The following is a 23,434-nucleotide window of genomic DNA, read 5'->3' as shown; positions in this document are numbered from 1 at the left end:
CCTTGCAACTTGTAGTAGTCCCTCAAGAGCAGACTATTTATTGTCCCTGAAATTAGCATATTGAGCTCTGATCTCCAGGCAGGCAGAATCAAGAGCACTTACGTATACCAGTTGTAAATGCGAAGGCCTGAGATCAGATGTCATTATCTAGCTAACGTATGCAGATCGCAGGTGAATACCGGGAGGAAAGCTCCAAGCTTGAATCTGTAAACTCGAGACATCAGCGTTGTGCGTTCAGCCTCTTTACAAACCTTCGTTGCAGTGCCAAATAAGAAAATAAGAGGAATAGCGTAGTGATTTTTTTGTTAAGTCTGTCCACACCAATCACGGCGACCCAGCGAACTGAGCAGCTCGGGGTTCAGAGAAGAAAATGGTCCTGTCGCCGCTTTATTACACCGGTCAAATCAAATGTGACACATGGACTTGGAGCTCGTCGCACAATCACACACACTCACACGCACATACCATTCAAAACACCCATATTTCTGAAACTCTACTCCTCAAGGCTATCTGTTTAAAAGTTGAAGCCCACAATGGCATTATCTTATCTCAATTCATTCGCTGAAAACAGCTGGGCACTGTAGCTTTTATCAAAAAATACTCCAACAAAACAAAAAATTTGCATTTGTCTGGGGATCCAATAATGTACATATGTGTAGGATACTGTTTCCTGGGCCATACTTGATTTGACGATGATGCGTTTCAAGGCATCCTGTAAATACAACATGTTCAACGATCCACTATATATTTTACCCGTGGTGTCAGAGTCTCGGGTCCAATCAATATTGGGGACTCGTGGCAAATTTAGGTCAGACGTAAACTAGAATGGAGGTGCGCAAGAAAGTCCAGAGCTGGCTTGTTTGGGTCGTTCTGGGTTTAGAAGCAATGTGTAGACCAGAGGCTGATCACTGTTTTTAAAATTTGTCTCAAATATTACGTCGGATTAATTTATTGTTCGCGTGAGGAATGTTAGAGCACCTTTTCAACAGACTGAGCCAACTGAACCCTTTTCATTCTTCCCTGTTGCTGTTTTTTTCTTTCTTTCTCAGCAAAAAAATAAAATATCTTCCTCTTTTTGAATTCTCTCACTCTATCTTTGCTCTGTTGGTTTCCTTCCTGTCGTTGTGCCTCCCTCCCTCGGGTTTCATTAGTATTGGTGTCGCAGCCCTGCTGAAATAACTCTGTCCGGAGGCGTAATGAATGACGACAGGCGGGACGGAGCCGTCAGGCAGCATGGCAGGGTTTACGGCGAAAGACAAACAGTGTTTTTAAAAGAAGAGGGCAATAAACGCAAGCTCTGCTATGACCTTGTGCTTCACCAAAATCCTGTATTTCCCTCTGTGTATGACAAACAAACAAATAACATAATTATAATTTTAATTATATTGTCGGGATTATGATGGTTATTACTTTAATGGTTACTGCTTAATAAATAATAACAAAACATATCTGCTATACATTTTAATCTATAATAATAATAATAAAATAAATAATAATAATAAAGTCAATTATTATTTATATTAATATTAACACCCTTTCCAAAGGGAAAATAAATATATATAATTTTTTTTAAATTCATATTATATTTATTAACAACGATGACTCAATATACATTTAAAAATATATATATTATAATAGGAAAATAAACAAATTAACACTTCATTTCATTTAAAGAATTATGTACTTTAAAGATTGTGACCGCAAAATGTGTCCGCACTCAGTGGTAGATATTACAAATCTATTTATTATTATTAGTAGTATTATCAATGCTGTTGTTACTGTCATTGTTGTTAAAAGAAAAACAAATTCATAATAGTAAAATAATAAAAAATGACATAACGAACAACATATAAATATTTCTCACTTTTGTCTATAGTCTGATTTGTCTGTCTGCTGCTCCGGCTGACAGTCCTCTGTATGTAAATGTGTTGATGTTTATCTATAGCCGATCAATACTCAGATACAGAGACCGAACACAAACAGGAAGTGGACACACATTCTGTTTGTTGTCCTTGTTGCTCCGCTTCTCTGCTCGTGTGGTTGTTTTCTGTTATTTCTGTTTCTCTCTCTGTTCGTGTGTCAGTGTTTTTTTTTCTGAAATGTGTGTGTGTGTTTGTGTGCGTGTGTGTGTGTTTGTGTGTGTGTGCGTGTGTGTGTGTGTGAAAACGGCAGTTTTGGGCTCCGCTGTGCATGGGGATGGATGATGTGGATCGATGGCTGTAATCCCGAGCAGATTAAAAGAGCATTAATACTGGCAACGATAACGTAAACGGTGCGGAGCCAGATCTCCATTGATCTGCAGGAACCTGATCCAGACCAGTTCCTGGAAGAGATGGGTGTGTGGGGGGAGCGGAGGGGGGAAGTGGGGAGAGCTGACATTAGACAACAGAGAGTATCTGAATGGCTCATAATAATAATAACATCGCCACTTGCAATATTATATGCAAATACATTTAAATACTATATGCAAATGAATCTCTACATTGTTGGCACATGTACATATGGATACTGTTTCCTGGCACGGTTTAGGGTACGATTGGGGGTTGCAGGTTTCTTCCTAAAGTCAACATGGATTTCCCTATTCTCTTGGGAATGTCGTTGTTTTTTTCCGTTGTTGTTCCGTTCATCTGTTTGTGTTTTTTCAGTTTTGGGCTTCCAGGGCCACCGTACCAATCAATTATTGAGGTGCACGGCCGTACGACAGTGTGCACAGCTCTGGAATCAAATTAGCTGGAAGCAAATGTACAGATTTTAACGGCCACTGAATACTTTATATTGTAATTCAAACCCCAATGAATTCACAGCATTTGAAAACCATATATTTATCCTTATCTAGTTTATTTGTTCTCAATTCCCTCCAAAGTTGCTTCGATTGCATTCAGGCCGGATTGCCTATCCGGGTAGCTGTGTGACACGTTTTTCAACCTGAACTTTTGGGTCTGACCATTCAAATTTAAGCAATCTGAATCTATTTATTTTGAAATTTAGAATCTTGAATTTGTGCATCCGAATAAAAAAGAAGCATTCAGCTTTTGAAATTCTATTTTTTTATTTCAAAGCGGTGAATCGAGGACAAATGAATACGTGGTTTTCGGAGTAGAAATATTTACGAATTCATTGGTATTTAAATTTGAATATAAATGATTTGGGTTGCTATTAAAATGAAAATGCTCATGACTCAATTTCTTCCGTACCTCATCTCCTGTCCCATAACCGTTTGCTGATCATGCTGCATCTAGCAGTGCAGTGAATGGCATATTTGTAATATAGCCAATATGACAGCTTCCTCCCTACATAGGAATTCAAATTCACAAGTTTTCGACGTTTTATAGAATTCATGTTTTTGTTCCAACAGTCTTTGGATGATATTTGGGTTTCTTCACCTCACCGCCATGCTTCGATGTTATTGTGTTGACCTGTTGTCTTGTCGTTTGTCTAAACCAAAACATGAAGGTCTGATGGTCAGATTGTCATTATTTTTTCCCCTCCAGCTCACCTGCTGCAGATTTGCTAGTAAAAGCATTAAAAGCAGCCAGTTTGATGTGTGTCAGATGAATGGGTTTGAAGGGAATCCTCCTCTATTCGATTGTGCCACCTAACTGGATTCATTAAGCGGAATCGGTCTGTTATTGGATTATGCTTCATATTGGATGGATGGCATCCAATTATAGATATTGCGGCCTTTAATGGGGACAGGTTTGGTTGGACTGAGTGGGCGGAAATATGTCGGAGAAAAAGCTGAAGATGGGAATAATTACTCACAGCGAAGGGAGCCGAAACAATTAAAACCACTTAATAAACTATAAACATAAGGGAAATAATACAATATAAAAAACAACTAAGCAATAAAACTAGATATGAAGAAAGAGTAAGAAAAAGAAAACACACCAGGGTCATCTCTGAGCAGTTTTTTGTCTCTCAGAGCAGGAAACCGGGTCAACTTGTATCGTTGGCCACCGATCGTTTTGGAGACAAACACAGCCAGGATGTCTGTTTATAGCGTGCCCTACCTCCTTTTGAACAATCGCAGATTACATTACAATCTATTGATCAGAGAATATTATCTTTCTACCTGTGTTTGTTCTCTGGTGCTGTGTCCTGTGAGACTGATTGGCGATGACTTCAGGCTGCCAAAAAAACATCACTGATAAGAAAAGGTACTGAGAGGCCAGTTAACTCATCATCTATTAGTCTCTCTCTGTGTGTGTGTGTGTGTGTGTGTGTGCATGTGTGTGTGTGTTTTACAAAAAGAGCTTTCCTCTGACTTATCCTCACTGTCAACATAAAGCAGGTTAAAGGTCAGTGAATGTTTTCCCTGAAGAAGTTTTGAAACTTTCTCTCCAGAGACTTTCGCTCTACACATAATGAACTTTTTTATGCTTTTATTAATTTTAACCCATTTACATTTCTTTGCTGGGATTTCCCTTTTTATTTTTATTTGGGGCAATTCCATTGGAGTTTTGCACTATATTTTCAATAATGCTTTGTTTAATTAAATTAGTAAGCATAATGTTGCCATGAAGTCATTGGCTGGATCTGAAATCACACTGTGCTTTATTATAACCGTCCACAATAAAGAAAAACAGCAACAACTTGCGAACAGTGAACACAACACTAGCTCAACACTAGTTTCCATTCGCATATTTATGTGCATTTAGAAGTATCACTTTCAAAACGCTTTATGGAAACGGCAAAATTATGCAAAACCTCTTCAATTGCGCAAACAAAGTCTTTACGTGCACTTGAGGTGGTTTTTGCCTTCATGGAAAAAGAGTGGCTGCACTTTCTTCGTCCCTGAACAGCATGAAATATGGCCAACACTCGCTAACATCAAAGAACAATTGAAATGTTTCCAATTTAAAAAAAAAAATCCTGAAGACTCTTCCTGTCATTTGTCATAGAAGGCTACCTTCTTGTTTCCGGTTTGCAAACTCTTCTACAAACTTCTTCTACTCTGAATTCTGGCGGATTACATACATGCGTAAAATGTAGGGGTTCACTGGGTTTGTCACTATGAGCAGCCTCTTTCACATACAAGTAGTCGTGTGATCCATGTTAATCGCCAAAGAAAAGAACAAAAAGTTACAAAAAAAGTTATTGCCAATTTTAGTTCATGTGGTCACGTTGTTGTGTTCATGTGTTCATGGTCATCTTGGTCTCTACATGACCCCCAGCTTCATGTGGCACCCCGTGACCTTTCCCTGGGGCAGTTTCGACTTACAGTCAGTCAGCATGCTAGGTTGGCATATCTAATACTACGGGTCACAAAACTTGGTACTCAATTTGTGTGGCTAAAAGTGCTGTCAGTCTCACTTGGATGGCTTTAGACTGCTCCCATAGGCTCACATGATTAAAAGGAGGGGTCTTAGACTCAAATCGGACTGCGTACGGGACAGTTATGAAAAGTATATGATTCATCTGCCAACTTTTTATGATGATTACAAAGCATTATTTTGTGTATGTTACTGCTGTATGTGGATGTATTGAACACTATTAATATATAAGTGAAATAATAGCATGTTACATGAGGAAATGGAAATATCACACACAAATCCTATAGACGCTCAAGGTGAAAGTCCACATGACGTTGAATTTTAGAGGTCACAAGCCACAAAGGTCAGACGCCGCCACTCTGGGAGCTTGATCAAGGCCTCCTTCCAGACCAGTTCATACATTAATCCCATCGACGTCATCAAGATGGGGAGAAAGATCAAATCATTTGTATCAATTAACAATGCAAATAAGAGCAAGAACACATCTTCATAACTCACAAATTGATTTCATTTAATGTTATTAGCATTGCTGTTTTTTAAAATTATTATATAAATCTGTTTGTTTAGCCACCTTACAAATTGCTGAATGGTGAACATAAATAGAGCTGATTGAGACAAAAAGGGAAATGAGAGAAGAAGACAGAGAGAGAGGTGGATGACATCAAACTCCTCTGAGGCCATTTCCTCATCAGCTCCATGACATCACTGAGCCACCGGGGGCCGAGATTGGTCAACCCGTTTCTCCTGCTAAACAACTGGAGATACATTACAATGTGTGTGTGTGTGTGTGTGTGGGTTGGTGTGGGTGGGTGTAAGCGGTCAGCGAGACCGTTGTCCGGTGATGTCACCACAGACTGTGTGGACATTCAGATTATACACTGATAAACCATCTCTCTGGACACACAGACACACACAAACACACACACACACTGAATACTCACTCGCTCTCTCAGCCTTTGTTCCTTAGAATAATCAGTCATAGAAACAGATTTATGTATTTGTCTGTATTTGTGATGTAGTGCAGGATGTACACAAGTTGGTAAACCAGAAACCCTTAAAATTATACTTTAAACCCTTCATATTTCAACTAAGTTTGCATGAGGAGAGAATAATTAACTCACCATCCACTATCTTTTGTGACATTAATCATTGAATGGTTTAGGGCTGCAACAACGAATCGATTAAAATCGATTATTAAAATAGTTGGCAACGAATTGCATTATCGATTCGTTGTGTCGCGTGATTATTACGGCACCCAATAAGACGCAGAGATGTTTGAGTATAAAATGTTATGAACCCAAACACCAGGGCGTTAGATGTTCCGACATTTATGGGATGTCCACAACAAGTATAAAGCAGAACTAGAGGTTATTTATTCCGTGGTGAACGGCGGAAATAACTGTTTTTACCGAGACAAGCCACGCCCCCTTTTCCTGCGGTTTATAGTGCGTACAATTTCTTAAAAAACTTAGCAGGTGCGGCCTATAGATAGGTGCGCTTTATAGTCCGGAATTTACGGTACCTGTTACCTGTGCATTTTCTGAATAAAGGGTTGGAAATGAATGTTTTTTTGTTTTTTTATCCGATTCATCGATTAATCGAACAAATAATCGATAGATTAATCGATTATTAAAATAATCGTTAGTTGCAGCCCTAGAATGGTTTAACCCCTGGGTTTAACGAAGGCTGGTGTAATTTTCCTTTTCTTTTATTGTAAACAAGACCAAAACCAACGAGTCCGTCTTTCAATACTTTTGACTTCCATTTGCTCCATTTTGCTCACAGATGCATAGTTCAGTAATTTTCCAAAACAGCTCATCACCGTAGTTTTTAATCAGGCGTCGTTCAAACAAATAATATAGTGTGTTTGTTGGGGACTATTTTCATCAGCGGATTAATGCACATCCGGCGCGCTGGGGAATATTTGTGTCAGCAAGACAGCGTATGTGTGAGTCAAAATAAACTACAGTGTTTGTGTTCATGGTGATGAAAGAAAGTGTGGCTCATTGTTAGTTTTTGGACAACAATGGAGCTCTATGGCACAGAGGCAAGAAGAAAGACACAGGACACCGGACATTCCCTTTTAAAGAAACAGTGGCTGATTAAGCAATCAACAAAGATTACTGTCATTGTGATAATCAATTAATCTCCCACATCTCTTAAGGTAAAACGAATACGAGCCAGCCAGTCATAGTAGTGGCTCAGCGAGGCTGGGGTTAGGAACAGTGCTAACATACTCACAATGAAATTACATTACATTACATGTCATTTATCTGACACTTTTATCCAAAGCGACTTACAATAAGTGCATTAAACCATGAGTCCAAACTCAGAACAACAAGAATCGGGCGGCCACCGGTAACCAGTGAAGGTTGCGGAGGAGCGGAGTAGTGTGGGTAAATTTCGGGAGGTTGAAGACCGGTCGAGCAGCTGCATTCTGGATGAGCTTTAGCGGTCGAATGGCATTAGCAGGTAGACCTGCCAGGAGGGAGTTACAGGGCAATCGCTTGTGGCAATTCCACTTTGTCAATGTACGTTCGTGCCACCGACAGACTCAGATTGTTATTATAAGTGTCTGACAACATTATGGAAAGAACCCTACAGATAAGCAAAACCTGTTACTGGACCTTTGACTTGATCTGGTCTGTTTGCTATTGTGTTAAACCAAGTATCGGACAAGGAGAAGTCTTGTTCAGAAAACTGCGAAAGGTGACTTGTTGCCAGAAGATAATGGAGGAAACGGGAGTGAGAGTTGGAGAGAGGGGTGTCGGTGAGTTTGTAGTGTTGGCCTACAGAAAGCATAGTTATCCTAAATACATATGTTCAATGTAACAGCTCAATTTCCGAACGAGACTTCTCCTTGAGTGACACTTGGTCAGACACAGAGGGTTTGCCTGGAACCCCTTTTAGCGGGTATCCGTCTTTAGCATTCTCCCTCAATACTGGACCAATTTCAGAAATTGGTAACCCTGTTAGTCACTTAGACACCAAACCATGGGCATATATATATTCTAAAAAATAGCAAATCCCCTTTTTAAGCTCTGCTAATCGACTCTAAAGACAAAGTACATCTGAGGTTGATGGGAATGCCATTATTTTGTCACAAGAATTTGTCCTGGCTTAGGGGAACATGAATGAATATTATTGTAATCCGTCCAATAGTTGTTGAGACGTTACACTAAAAAACTAAAATGTCAAGTCAGGTGTAACTTTGGCCTCTAGAAAAAGAGGCGACAGGAATTTGCCACTGTTTTGTAACATTTCAGAGGGTAAACATTTCATTGGTTAATTAGAAAAAACTAAAACAAATCAATAGGAAGATAGACATTAATCCTGCTTTATTTCTCAGCTGATAGACATACAACACAATGCTTTATTAAAGGATTCTTTCAGATTAATTTATGCTCTGTTATTCGGTTTGTGTGTGTGTGTGTGTGTGTGTGTGTGTGTGTGTGTGTGTGTGTGTGTGTGTGTGTGTGTGTGTGTGTGTGTGTGTGTGTGTGTGTGTGTGTGTGTGTGTGGTGTGTGTGTGTGTGTGTGTGTGTGTGTGTGTGTGTGTGTGGTGTGTGAGTGAGGGAACCAGAGACAGAGTGTCTTTCGTCTGTTGTTCCATTTCCGGTTATCGTCTAAACACGGAGGCATCGGGGTGGTGCATTAAGCTCAACCACACACACACACACACACACACCACCCACACACCCACTAACTTATAGTGGAGTGCTGATTGCTACGATGCTGTGTCTCTACTCTCTATACATCTCTGTGTGCGAGTGTAAGTGCTGAGATATGAATCCTCGAGTGTGTGTGCCAGGCTGCCATGTCAAGGTTAAGCATCTCAAGTCTGAACACTGTAATGTACTGCAATATTCCTACGACTAGGAAGGGTATTGTTTTTCACATCCATGTGGTCATAGTTTTGGCCATCATTCGTCTCAGTAATGGTAACTGAGTCACTCACCAGCTCCATTGTAAACGTCTCCCCTTCAACCGAAAGCTCTGGTGTTAAATATTGGTGCTAAATATTGTCTTTGGTTATGATTGTAACTATGCAATAAAGTGGTTGTTTCGACTAACTGACCTACTATTATATGGTGATGTGTGAATGTTTTTAGACATTGATAGTGGAATCGTGTAAAGCTTGGAAGTATAACTTTCGCCGTAGTTGAGGAATGAGGACTCAATAATGACTCAAATTAGGATCTGTGATGCCTCACACAAGGTTTCTTGAGAACATGGATTTCTTTAGAGGGAATTACTGTGCTCTTGGTTGTTCTTGTGATGGTCCTACTGGTCCCCATCCTCGCATCCAGATTGTCATTTGGCTCTTTTAGCTACTGAGAACATGATTTTTCCTGCACAAAAGGCTTAAAATGGCTGATATTAAATCAACATTTGATTTACTTGCTGATTATTGTCTCACCCAACATCCTGTTGTCCAAAAGAATGGCATCACAAATGTTACCCATTTCAAACCTCCACTGCAGATGATCTATTAAAACCCATCATAATATGTTGTTATCCTTTAGTTTACCCAATGATTAAATTTGCTGATGAACAACTGAATTTGCAAAGTGTATTGTAATATAAATATTTAGGGTTTATTTTCCTTATATGAACATGTGTTAATCCATGCAGAAAGCTTATTAAAATGCCTAAATATAATACAATCTACTAATGTATCAGTTAATATACCAAACATGGGGTACACCTATTAATATGTAGATTGAGTTAAAGTCAATTTAAAGTAATTTGTTGATTAAGGGATTTAGGAACTTTTAAAGGGTTTGGTTTTCACCTTTTCAAATCAGTGGCTTAAATCAATTAACAGTTGACCATATAATATTCGGATCATTAACATAGCAGGAAACAAATATTGACTAGTATGTAAAGGCAGTTAGTGGTGATAACAATGTCAGAACTGTTGCCGTTATCAGCACCGCTGAGAGCCGCGCTGAGGCAATTCCTCATTTATAGATATGTTCTGAATTTGTAATATAGCAAACCCTGAATTCCTATTTTGTAGCACAATTTGTAAATTTAACTCCTGGGGAGCTGCTGACCATCCCTGATCATGCTGTGAAAGCCATGTGATCGATTGTTAAAACCCCTGTTCGAAGCCTGAGGCTCAAGGTAGAAATAAATGACAATTAACAATTAAGTCATGATTATTTAAGGGGTGGGAAAAGTCAGCGGTGACATCACAACGACATCACACAGTCGCTGTCGCACAGCTGTAATCACGTCACAGCTGATTAATGATTTCATCAAAACCTCGCTCAGCTCTGCTGGCACATGACCGAGTGTCGAAATGTGGCGCCACACACAAGCAGCGAAGTGTACGTTGAAGGGCGACTTTACTACTTACCCTGCACTTATATGCCCTCTGCGTAATGGATACCAAGGCTTAAGTGGTAATGGTGCAATAAAAAAAAGAAAAAAAGATAGAGAGAGAAGGAAGGGGAGAGACGTGGAGAAAGAAGAACGAGGGAGGTAAGGGAAAGACGGAAAGGTAGGAGGGGCGGGAATATGAAGGAGACACGGAGTCAAGGAGACAGGAAGGAAGAAAAGGAAAGCATCAGAAAAGAAAGAGTTTGGGGAGGACGACGGGAAAGACGATGGGGAAGAGAGTTAAAGAGGGATAATGGAGACGAGAGGGGGGCGATGAAAGAGAAAACAAGGAAGATGCAAAAGATACATTACAGATGAGAGTAATAACAACAACGGGCAAGACAAAAAAGATTGAGGACCGAGACGAAGAAGGCAAGGGGGGAAAAGATTGCGATGGCTGAAATAGTAATTGGCCAGACAGCAAGACAATACTAAATGACACACAAAGAGGCATAAGAGACGCTGTATAAAGAGAGAGACAGAGCTCTCCAGCTGATGGCGGCTCTTTGTGCCATAAATTATTTGTTCTCTTCCAGAATGAAGTCTGTCTGTCTGAGTCTGTACAGCCCCCTGACAGACATCTAGGTTTATATTCAGCTATATTGATCCTCTCGCTCTCTCTCTCTCCTTTTAATCTCTCGTTTCTTCTCAGTCTCTTCCTCTTCATCTCCATCTCTCTCTTTTACTTCTGTCTGCGTCTGGCCATCAAAATGCTAAATGAGGAAAAATGTCCAACATCTAGAAGGATGTTAGCTCAGAGTGCATAGTTAGTTTGTCAGACTCTATGATTTGATGATCAGGTCAGGTTTGAATGTGAGTGACTTGGTGACAGCTATTTGTCAGCTATACATATTAATTAAACTCCCATCTAGTAGCATTTGTTCTACTTTATCCATGCCGTGTGCCGTCGTTTTGTTATTATTGTATGTATTGTTTCTGCTCCATATCATGTGATCGTGGTCCTTCGCCACATATATAAAGGAAAAAATAAAGAAACGGTGCAGAATGATAGCTTCACATCATTTTTCAAAGAAATAAACTTACAAACAAGTGCAAGTTTATTTCCATGATCCTGTGTAGCTAGTATATAATTAAATACTTATTAGGTATTAATGTCTATAAATAGATTCTGCCTTCATTTGGGGATTGTGTTTCAACAGGCTTCAGTTGAATGCAGGTTAACATTTCAGAGAAAAAAAGAGGCGGAACAACAATAGCTGGATTTTCTACGTGTCGTGGTGGTTCGCTAGAAAGTCAAAGTGTGGCGTGTGGATTCCCAAAAACGTGTCTATATTTAGGTCAACAGACTGTCACTTGTTTTTGTGAGGAGCTCCTCAATTTCCATTGCATACGGGCATACATGGCGCTGTGGAGACTGAGGCTGTCATGGTACAGCTGCCAGGCGATGATCTATCTTTGCGGTGAGGATGAAAACAGTCTCTAATGACTCTGTCGAGCTTCTCTTTCTCCTTTCCCTCCCTGTAAAATGAAACCAAAGCTTGCTGGCTCACTCACGTCCCCTCTTTAAACTTTTACTTTTAATATACTTGAGTTCTTCATCACGCCTCATGAATTAAATGCAACACTAAAGGCTTTACATAAAAGTAAATGTTCTAACTAAGTAAACAACATATTTACAATAAAAAAAGGATTAATTTAATCATATTTATTGATTATATTCTTTATCTTTTAGCTGTCAGAAATCCATCCATTATCTCACAAATTAATGCAATCAAGTTGTTGACATGAATTATTTGGACATACACAGATATACAGCTGGGTATCGTCTGAGTAGCTATGGAATTAGAAGAATTGGGCCCAAGATAGAGCCCTGAGGGACACACTTAAATCTATTTAATTAAAGGGTGGTCCATGGCCCCTATCAACTATCAATAAACTATAATCACCAAGTAATGTGATAGTGAGGGAGTCCATACAAAAGTTAAACTTACATTCTCATCATTGCTTTCTTATCTCGATTCTCTGCTGCTATCCATCTTTTTCTCTCCATTTCTAATTTCCCTGCCTAACCTCTCTACTCCGTTTGTTCTCTCTGTGTTTTACGTATTCACTTGAAATGGCTGCATCACCTTGATGTTTCTATTGATGTTTAGCTGCCCTTGACTTGAAAACCTCAGTATAATACACTTGTGTAATTGCTGTGAGTGTTTTACCAGCTCTTGTGGCTCAGCACTTGACTCAACCCTATTCAAGTGAATAGACAAAAGGTTTTAAGGTGGAATAATGCCTCTCAGCCGCCATATTGGAAAAGGCTTGACCCTTTGGTCAGCGTTGGGTGTTCACAGTGGATTGTGTTTTTAAAATGGAAGTCTCAATAGATGCAAATGGATGCAGTTCATTTTTTAATACCATATTTAGAATGCGGAGAAGTGATGTAGAGACGCCGTATACGCTTCTGGTAGCAGCAGCGACCAGTCCATCACGGTACTCCCGTCCAAAGGCATATATGTTCTATTTTACCCCAAACTTCACAATATTGACTGAGGTTATAAATCAAGTGAGAAGTTGAGTCATTTTCTCATAGACTCCACGCCATCAGACTTTTATTGCAAACCTGAGGACCTGCTGGTCAGTGTAGAGCTAGTCAGTCCTAGTGTTATAAGTACTAGTGCAGTGTCCTGTTTGGGGCTTTGGAAACGGCCATGTCCATATCAATATGTTGATAGATTGCTTGATTCCGAACAAATGGCTGATCGGAGTCTGTGACTGTTCAGAGCACGCCAATTGCTTGGACCCTGGAAGCCCTGCTTGCAGTGTTGTGGAGACTACTTGCCATAACTATGGTTTTCACTTTCTTACATCCAGAAGCAAAAGGGAACTGCAGACAATGAATGAGCCTGCTGTGGACGACACTAAGCTCTGAAGCACCGCCCCCGTTGCTGTACAGAGCGCTAATGTTTGTTTATTCAAACTTTATTAATATTGAGAGTGTCTTGCTTCCAAATTGCCCCTTTTTCACAGCACATCCGTGGGTCCACAGCAACACACCTGCAGTGTCAAGCAGATTGGATGAACTGCGCTCGAGATATGCAAAGGACACATACGCACACATACAGGGATTCCTTGCTTTATAGCTGCATGATAAGCTACATGTATCCTCTGACTTAATATTTTCCAAGACAAGTATCCTCAAGGCAAGGAAATACTACACAAGTGAATGTGCTCTTCGTGAATGGAGCTCCTTTTACATAACCTGCAACCCAACAAACTAATGTAGTTTGCTGTTAAAATGCTTTATGGAACCCTAACCCTTGGAAATAACATTAGCCTTCATTGTATGTAGTAAGCTAGTTAGTCTGCAGTAGCATCTCCAGCTACAGCAGAAGTTGCCAGGTGTAGTTGGTGAGCACAGGTTTCTCTTCAGACGTGATAGTACCCAACCTGGCTACCGGACTGTAACGAGAAGGCTTCAGGAAGGCTGTGCACAGTCACTGGGGACAGCGGTTGTTTGTCAATGAATAGTTCCAGCACGTTCCAGCATGTTCCAGCACGTTCCACCCTAAGAAAGCACAAGCTGAGCTTTCAATGTGCTGGAAGTTTGGACAGGCTCGGGCTTGCCTTAATCCCCCCTTCCAGTCTTTATGCTAAACTAGGCTGAAGTTCCCAAAATGTTGTTGTATTTCCCTAAGATGATGATTCGATTGTGATGAACATGATATTCATGTCATGAGATGATCGGGTGGTGAGGAGTTTGTTTAGAATGTTTTTCTCACTTATAAATAAGATGGCTAAGTATCATTTGCCATTTTTTTAAGACACAATACTCAACACAAAACTCTGTTTTCATACAGATACTAAAACAATAGATTCCATATATTTATGTTATTTTTTAATACATGTTTTTTTTTCTTCCTGTAAGTCCTTTTCTTCTTTCAACTACAGAAGCCAAAGTTTTGAAGAATCGGACCTCTAGTATAAAAATTATGATTACAGACATTCCCTCCACTTCCCTCCACTCATGGAGCATAATTCATTTCATAGTTAAAGATGATAATAATAATATAATAATAATAATAACATAATTGTTGTTATTAATATTATTATTATATTATTGAATATTATTTAAAAATGTAATGATTGTTTATAATTATTTAATATGTATTTATTATATTATTGCGATAACATCGTCATTATGAATTCTTTTGAACAAGATAATTGTGAGTCGGCTATCGTGACAGCCCTGTTTAGCATTTGAAAATCGGAATATGGTTGAGATGGTTATACTGATGATGATGATGATGATGTGCTATTAGGGGAATAACTATGACGCCTGTGATTGGAGTTTGAATCACTGTGATTGTGTTGAATAACAGAGACGAGGGAGGCTGTGACAGCTGAGTCACATCGAGACAATAAATAAAAAGAGACGGCGAAGAGATTCTGGTATTTTCTGCTGATCTCGTTCACAGGACATCAGCAACACACTGATGTCTAGAGAGAGAGAGCGTGACCGAGAGAGCTGATGAAAGACAGAGGAACCCTGCTTTATTGATCCTATTGACTCAACCCTTTACTTTGAAAGAATAGCTGCCGCCGCCGCCACTCCCCCGCCACCCCCTTACTCTCTCCCTCCTCAAACCGGTAATCCCCTTTTGAATAATATAATTGCGTATTTGATCCTCACTGTAACCTCGACCAAAGGGGGGAGAAAGAAAGAAAAAAAAAAAGCCTGATGGAATCACTCGAGCGTGCTCTTTGCACATTGCCGGCACGCTGCGTTTGTGTGCGTGTGTGTGTGTGTGTGTGTGTAGGGGGGGGGGGGGGGGGGGGGGGGGGGGGGGGGGGGGGGGGGGGGGGGGGGGGGGGGGGGGGGGGGGGGGGGGGGGGGGGGGGGGGGGGGTGGGGGGGGGGGGGGGGGGGGGGGGGGGGGGGGGTGGGGGGGGGGGGGGGGGGGGGGGGGGGGGGGGGGTTAATTGCTCGTAGAAGCGTCTGCACTTTTTTGGGGTGAACTGCTGCAGAACTACAGTAAGCATAAAAGAGACCGACAGACAGAGGGAAAGCTGCACATTGTACATCTATTTGCAGTATTTAAATTGTGAATTTATATTTCACTGTTTATTTTTTTACCTTTGTGAAACATTTATTTATTTATTTTTGTTTGTTGAGGAGATTTTTCTCATATGGGATACTAGCAATGCAGAAACAAACCTTTTGTAATCAGACCAGTACTGCTTCCCCATATTTTCAATCTTCATTCGTGCCAACTGCATGTTTGAAATGATACAACTTGAATTAGTTCCAACTTGATGTCTTGTTATTCTGCACTTGTGCACAGTCAAATATCCTAAATAGACAGCAGCCATCTCCGAATAAAGTAGTTCCAGAACATTTGAGTGATAGACACGTTAAATGACAAAAAATAATAAAAACAGATGAAGCCAGCAATGTTACGTGTGTATGGAAGGGACACATGGGAAAAGCTAATTCTAACTGCAACATCAGGCAGTTAAACGTTGTAAAATGAATACAAAGATATGAATTTACTAAATTGTTATTTATTCAAAATAATGCTATCCGATACCAGACCTGGTCCAACTATTTGAGTCAGTACAGGCCCGATATCTGATATCAGTATCTGGACCTGTGTATCTCTATTCAGGACTCAAAGATATTTTCACATGTGGCCTAATGATCTTCCGTACCAGAGGGAAATTCTTAAATTACCAAGTGAATGATTTCAAATTCATCAGCCATAATTTGGTTGAAAATAAAATGTTTTTGGTGTAGTTGTTGTTGTTTTTGGTGTGGTAGTAATTTTTTCTACCAATGTTTATTTTTCTTTTCATTTACCAAAAGAAGCTTTTTGTGTAATATACATATAAAAGTGCAAATGTTTTATAATTATATGGATCTGACCAGACACACTTGACAGTTTCTGTGCGACGGCCACTGGGAAATGTGAAACGAAATTTGTCAATCAAAGTTTAAAACAGGTCAGCCACAGTCAGCCCAGAACTGTCGACTGTTGTGTTTCATATGCATGCACAAAATATGCATGGAAGTAATCCTGAAAATAAAAACCTGTATACTCTTTTCTGTCAGGTGGAAGTACCTCCAGTTACTCACAGCTACCAGAGCTTCACGATGATCAACACAAGTCCAGTCAGGAAATGCCAGGTGCAAAACAAACACTACAAAAGTGCACAAAAGAAAAAATCTTATGAATATTTTTTTTTCTGTAAACCTTAATTATAGAACTGCAACTATTGAAAGTGAAGACACTATTTTGGGTGTATTCTGTTATGTATATATATGCACAAAAACACATTCATTTATCAATAAAATTTAGCACAGTGTTATTCTAGATTAATTTTGAACCTGAATCATTATTATTATTATTATTATTATTATTAGTAGTAGTAGTAGTAGTAGTGGTAGAAGTAGTAGTAAAATCACTTCTTAAAACATTTGTAAAAGAAAGTTTTTGGGAATATTTAATATGTCTCATGGTTGTACCATTCCATTCCATTCCATACTTTCACCTACTTTGAACCTTATTTTTATTTTCTTGTGTTTTTAAATCTCTTTTAGTCTTTAACATCATTTATTTTTGCTGATAGTATTTCCTAATAGTATTATCCTTATCATATTATATTATTAAGGTGAATATGGGATTTTCTTCCTATTAAGAACAGAAGGAGTTCATCGGACAAAAATGTCAAAACAAATATTTCCCAATAAAGGCCAAGTGGGAGGATTGTTTTGGCACAGATTGCTATTATTACTAGTAAACATAGTAAACTAAAAAACACATTAGCAGCTAGCTTAAAGAGTTGTACAATGGCCGTGATAATCATGGGATAGCATGTGTATCACTACTAGCATTAGAAATGTAGTGGTGAACATAACACTGTTCATGTTCTCATTGTTTGAATAATAGTTTAACACAGTTATTATTTGGGTTTCCGATGGAAAAAGAGGTTGACAGACGTGGCGATACTAGTCAATATCAGTTCAGTTGCTAGAAAACACACTTTGGCTCACAGTCGGATGTGTAATCACAAAGATCAGCCAGTAAATAGTCAGGTCCAACGTCCAAGATCCTTTCTAGTTAAGCTTTGAATAAACAAGAACAAAACTATCAATCAGTTTTGGGTTGATAGTGATGTCTTTCTATATACACTACAGAATATGTCCTATCTATATAAATATGAATAATAAGATGAGCAGCACTTTTAAATCCAGTAATAATAATAATGACAATAATAAGAGCTCGAAAATAAATTCAGGTATAACGAGAGATTACAAAAGATGATATGACAGAGGTTTAATCAAAACAGGTCAAAAATAAAAGGTGGCACTGGCAACACATGTGCATCAACATGAAGTGTGTTTTATATGGTTTATTTAAAAGACCAGACCGATTTTGATGCTATATATTATTAATATTACAGTATTATTTCAATTTGGCCTTTCATTCACAATTTGTTGACATTTTACGTCTGATGATTCTAAGCAGATGTGTCTCTTTCGATCTCTGTCTGTGTCTATCTTACGCACGCACAGACGCACGCACGCACGCACACACTCAAACACACACACACACACACACACACACCCATGTCATGTCATGTTTCCATTACTTCAGAAGATATTACATTGACTTACTATCATTTCCTGGAGACTTACTCCTACCATAGCAATAACCACGACTTGTCTAATTATCATTCTAGCCTTAAACACAAAGAAAATGTAACCATGTCCTCACCCTCATGATTTACTTCACTGGGAGGTGCATTTTGTCCCCAAAAGGTAGACACGTCCCCACTATGTGACTGTAAACTGATTTAGGTCCCCACCATGCGATAATCCACACACACATACACACAAAAACACTAGATATATCATTTAAACCCAGCGTGTGTGTGGCTCTTCATATGCTGAGATCAATAGCACCACCTGTTAGTCACAAATTGTATTACAACTCCTGTTTGGAGTAAACATGAATTCTAAAAAAACAGATGTAAAATATGTCCAGCCATGAAAAAACATGTGTAAAGGTGAGATATGTAGAGGCGTCGCAACGGAACCAGGCAACTGCCTAGGACCCCGAGCTGAAGGGGGCCCCGAGGGACGGCTGACGTCAATGACAAAATAATGGAAACCGCTTTAGGACGCTGCAACGACAACGCATCGGAAATGCCCCCACAGGCCCTTTCCGAGTTGTCACTGGCTAGTTGCTAGTAGGGGGCCCCGACAGACGGCTGATATCGCTCCATAATCAGCGACACAACTTGAAACCCCCGTAGACACTGCAATGTCACGTCGGGAATCTCCCTAATGCGGTGCCGGTCAAACACAAACAAACAAAATGAAAAAATGAAGCGAACATATCACTCTGGGCACACGAAACGAAAAAAAAAACAAGAAGAGGATGAAAAGAAAAAACGTGACAGTGGCAAGTGGGAATGTGGAAGCTATGTGTGTTACATTATGAACAAGTAGTGCTGCCAGCCAGCCGGCCACTTTATCCCAAACATCATCCACCAGGCACCAAATAAGTTTACTGCACATTAGCCTCTTGAGCCCTGGTGCAAATCAAAACATTTAACAACAGATAAGCTTCATACGAACACTGATCACAAACAAATATAGCCATCAAATTAAACAGCAGAACCTGGGCTACAAGAATATATAAGCTCCAAACACTAACTAAATGAATTACCAAATATCAAAATTCATATCGCAGAATTTCGTCAACCGATTGGCGCATTTTGGTGGCTAACGCTACGTAGCATTATGCTACACAATGAAACAGCGTCGCATAAGAGAGCAGACACTCCGCAGATTCCGTGTAAAGTGAATTCAGCCATTTTCTTCTAAACACATGCATAGCCACACAATAAGTTAGTCCTTTGCTGCCAACGCCAATGATATTTTCTCCCAGAATAAAGCATTTGTTGTCATATGTTAAAACTGATACCAGCATCAAATCAATTCTGCTGTCAGTTTAGTCTGTCTAAACTGGTGCTAATTTGTATTTGGAATTATGTTTTTTAATTATGGTCCTTCTTGCCTAGGGCCCCCAGGGGGTCTAGAGACGCCCCTGGAGATATGCGTAGTGTTCATGAAGGCTATAAAGACGCTCAAACAGACCGAGCAGCAGAGAAACAAAACGCTGTGATAAGAAGCTGTGTGTGTCTGTGTGTGTGTGTTTACAGCAAGGACAGTCTAAAAGAAAAATCAATTGAGAAGCCATCACTTTGTCTTAAACGGTTATAGTTATATTCAGTAAAGAAAGTTGGTTTAATAGAAGCAGACCAACACATTTAAATTCTGAATCACTTTATTGAAATTTAGGATTTTATTCGCAGACTTGACATTGTTTGGGGGGGGCTTAACAAAAAAAACACTTGGGAACCACTGCTTTATTGGACAGCCGGATGGAACAAGGAAAGAGAAATGGGGAACAACATGTGACAGAGTTCATGGTATGCGCCTTAACTGCTGGGACCAGACCGCCCCTCTTTCTGATAGACTTCATAGTATTTATCCTACGAAATCACACCACACCCGAACTGTACCAGTTTGCTTCGAGGTGGGGTTAGACCCACAGTTTCAGGCAGTCTCCGTCTGCTTGTTTAGTCCACATCAGAGTTGGATTGAAAGCTTTCACACCCAGCCCATAGACTGTATATAAGAAGTGGCCACGGAATACAGCAGTCACCATGTTGTTTTTTTGGCAATCGATAAATGGAATTGACCATATTTGAAATGCGGAAGAATTATGTAGCGATGGCTTATACGCCTGTCAATCAAAGTAAGCCCACCCAAAAGCATGTTGTGCTTTATGGTCTTTTTTACTCTAAATAGACCATAATGTACTAAATTAACGATGTATTGAAGACTGGAAACTAGAGATTGAGGCCATAATGTTATGTGGGGCTGCAAACAGGACACTGGACCCAAACGCCGTCAACGATGGAAAAGCAACTTTATTGCTAAACAGGATTCCAAAAACAGGCTTCAAAAAACCAGGATACAAAACACGCACACAAGATCTTCCACGATCTAGACAAGACGAACCGACAAGGGGGAATGACATGAACAGGACTTAAATACAGAGGGCTGGTGCAGGTGATTAGACACAGGAGGAAACAATCAGGGACAGGGCAGACAATCACAGGGACAGGAAGTACAGAGAAACAGAGGACACGAGAGACAAGGACTTCAAAATAAAACAGGAAACACGACACAACACTACAGATCCTGACACATAAACTCAAGTTTACAATGTTTACTGAGGGAATTAATTTAAGAGATAAGATTTTCTCATAGACTTCTATACAATGACACTCCTTTTTACATCCAGAGGATCTACTGAGGAGTCTCTCAGTAGAGAGTGCAAATGCAAGTTTTAGGACACTTCCGCATTGGCTTCTCTTGGCAGAATCGGGGGTTGCCACCTTATTGAAAAAGAAATGGACCAAACAAGAAAAACAGAGTTTATTTGCAATGAACCAAACAGATTTAGCGTGAAATAACTAAACATCCATCATTAAGCTTTACCACTACATCTCAAACTTTCACATTGCATTATACTACGTGATTCTTATGATTTTGAACACACATTGGGAAATTCAGACATCAGATGTACAGGAACATGAACTTCTGTCAACAAGATCATCGGTTTGTGTTTTTATATCCTCCAATATTTAACTGTTGTTCAAATACTACAAACAAAATTAACACTTTTATGTTTTGTCTCTTCCTCCCATCACCCCACTCTCCTCTGCTCTCCTCTCTCTTCTTTCCCCTCTGTCCTCCCTCCAACCCGCCTCCACCCACCAGCATGCAAACGGAAGGAGCAGGGACACAGCGAAGGGACCGCAACAACACACCAAAGAAATCGCGGCTGGTCTTCACTGACCTGCAGCGGCGCACCCTGCTGGCCATCTTCAAGGAGAACAAGCGGCCGTCCAAGGAGATGCAGCTCACCATCTCGCAGCAGCTGGGCCTCGAACTCACCACCGTCAGCAACTTCTTCATGAACGCCCGCCGCCGGAGCCTGGACAAATGGACAGACGACGGAGGCAGCCCCGGCGCCCAATCCTCGGCGTCCAGCACTTGTACCAAAGCGTGATAATAGGTGGCAATGAGGGGGAGGGGAGCGTGGGGTGGATGGGTCTCGGGCGGGAAGGGGGGCGGGGCAGGGTAGAGAAACGGGGCGGGACAGAGGGGTCAAGGGGCGCGGGTTGAGGTTTCGTCCGGTCGAAGCAAAAAACCTAACTTTTTACACATTTTTATTTGTTTGTCCGTTCTGCTTTCATCTAAGGGTGACAAACTGAGAGAGGGGCTGCTCACTGCGACGCCTTATTTGTAGCCTAACCGCCTTTTTGCAAAACCATCGTGAATCCATAACAAAAGTCGAAGGGTAAACTCACCTATAAAACATAGAAACCTCACTGGGGGGGAAACAAACAACAACTTTTAAATCAAAGACTTTCACTGCTGATGACTCCTTTAGAACAATAAGCTGACACACTAGCCCAAATACCAAAGACTAGAAGACAATATATGTTTTCTATTATGCAATATATAAGCTAGGAGCCAACCGACCAAACAAGAAACCAATGGAAGCGTTATGAAAAATTCTCTTGGAAATTGTATTCGACCTAATGTCCCAAAGTCTGGTTTTAGAGATCGCAGTCACATTCAGAAAGCTGTCGTTGAATCCTGATTTAAAACAATGGGAGGTCAGTTTGCGCAGCTTAGGGTGAGGTTGGACTGTGGATACTTTAAAAAAAATGTTTTAACCAAACCAAAGATGTATCAGGGGACATTTCCTCAGTCATAAGAAACCAAAGGATGTTTGACAAAATGCTTGGGTTGAGTGTGCTCAGTATGCTTGGGATAAGCTAGTGGTTGTTATGTTAAAATGATTTAGTCAAACATTCAATTATTAATTCATTGAAATCAGTAGGTTCAGCCGGTCAGTTTATGTATGTGTCAATTAATGACTGAGCGATGGAGGAAAAAACAGTTCATTTGGCTGTGCAGTCCTTGATTTGAACCATCAGGCTCACATACACTAATAGAAAAACCAAAGTCTGTTTTTCCCATGAGAATTGAAGAGTTTGCTTCCAAAATGTTCTATATTCCCATTTTTTTTTGTTTTCTTTACAATATTATGAGATTTCTGTCATTTTTGGGGGTCAGAATTCTTCAATTTTACCCCCCAAAAAAGAGAAACATGTATTGATTGGACTCTTTTAGGGGGGGAGGGTCATTGAGGATTCTTAAAGTTAGGAAATGGCAAAATATGCAAGCACAAACACACAGATACACAACCGTTCACCGACACACAAGCTTTCTCTCTCAGCATTCTCCAGCGTTCAGTGGTGTATTGGTGTATACTATCTGAATGTATACATCGTATGTGAGCACAAACTTGAAGCACATTTTCTTTGCAATAGAACCGGGGCTCTCTGCCAAGCCGAGTGGTCTTCACATCTTAGAAAACTCAGGATACCATTTTTTCTAAACAGTGGCTGAAATCCATTAGGCATTCTGTCGCTGTCACTGTAATGTACACACACGCGTAGACACACTATTGAAGACAAGCAAATACACCTGCTTTACACAAAGACACACAACTTTGAAGAGTCATTTCCTGAACGTTACCCTGGAATCCCCAACCTGACCGAAACGTCAGCTAAACCAAAGCGAACCAAAGTTTACCCTGGCTTCACCCACCCATAATTTATGTTACCATGGTAACTCATCCATCAGGGCAGCGGTTTCCAGCCTAG

The 23,434-nt window shown here is 40.1% G+C and overlaps 1 protein-coding gene across 1 annotated transcript in view; it reads left to right on the top strand.

Annotated features, from left to right (window-relative positions):
* The window catches only part of onecut2 (one cut homeobox 2), a 35,879-nt gene extending 14,114 nt beyond the window's left edge, over window positions 1-21,765 (top strand). Inside the window, 2 exon segments of the mRNA XM_034547140.1 lie at window positions 21,474-21,493; window positions 21,496-21,765. Of these exon segments, the coding sequence (XP_034403031.1) occupies window positions 21,474-21,493; window positions 21,496-21,765 (290 nt within the window).
* Window positions 21,766-23,434: the final 1,669 nt, after the last annotated feature.

Source organism: Cyclopterus lumpus, chromosome 12 (assembly GCF_009769545.1).
Source record: "Cyclopterus lumpus isolate fCycLum1 chromosome 12, fCycLum1.pri, whole genome shotgun sequence".
Taxonomy (NCBI): Eukaryota; Metazoa; Chordata; class Actinopteri; order Perciformes; family Cyclopteridae; genus Cyclopterus; species Cyclopterus lumpus.
The sequence above is the reverse complement of the archived record's forward strand: the minus strand, read 5'-3'. Positions and strand labels throughout refer to the sequence as shown.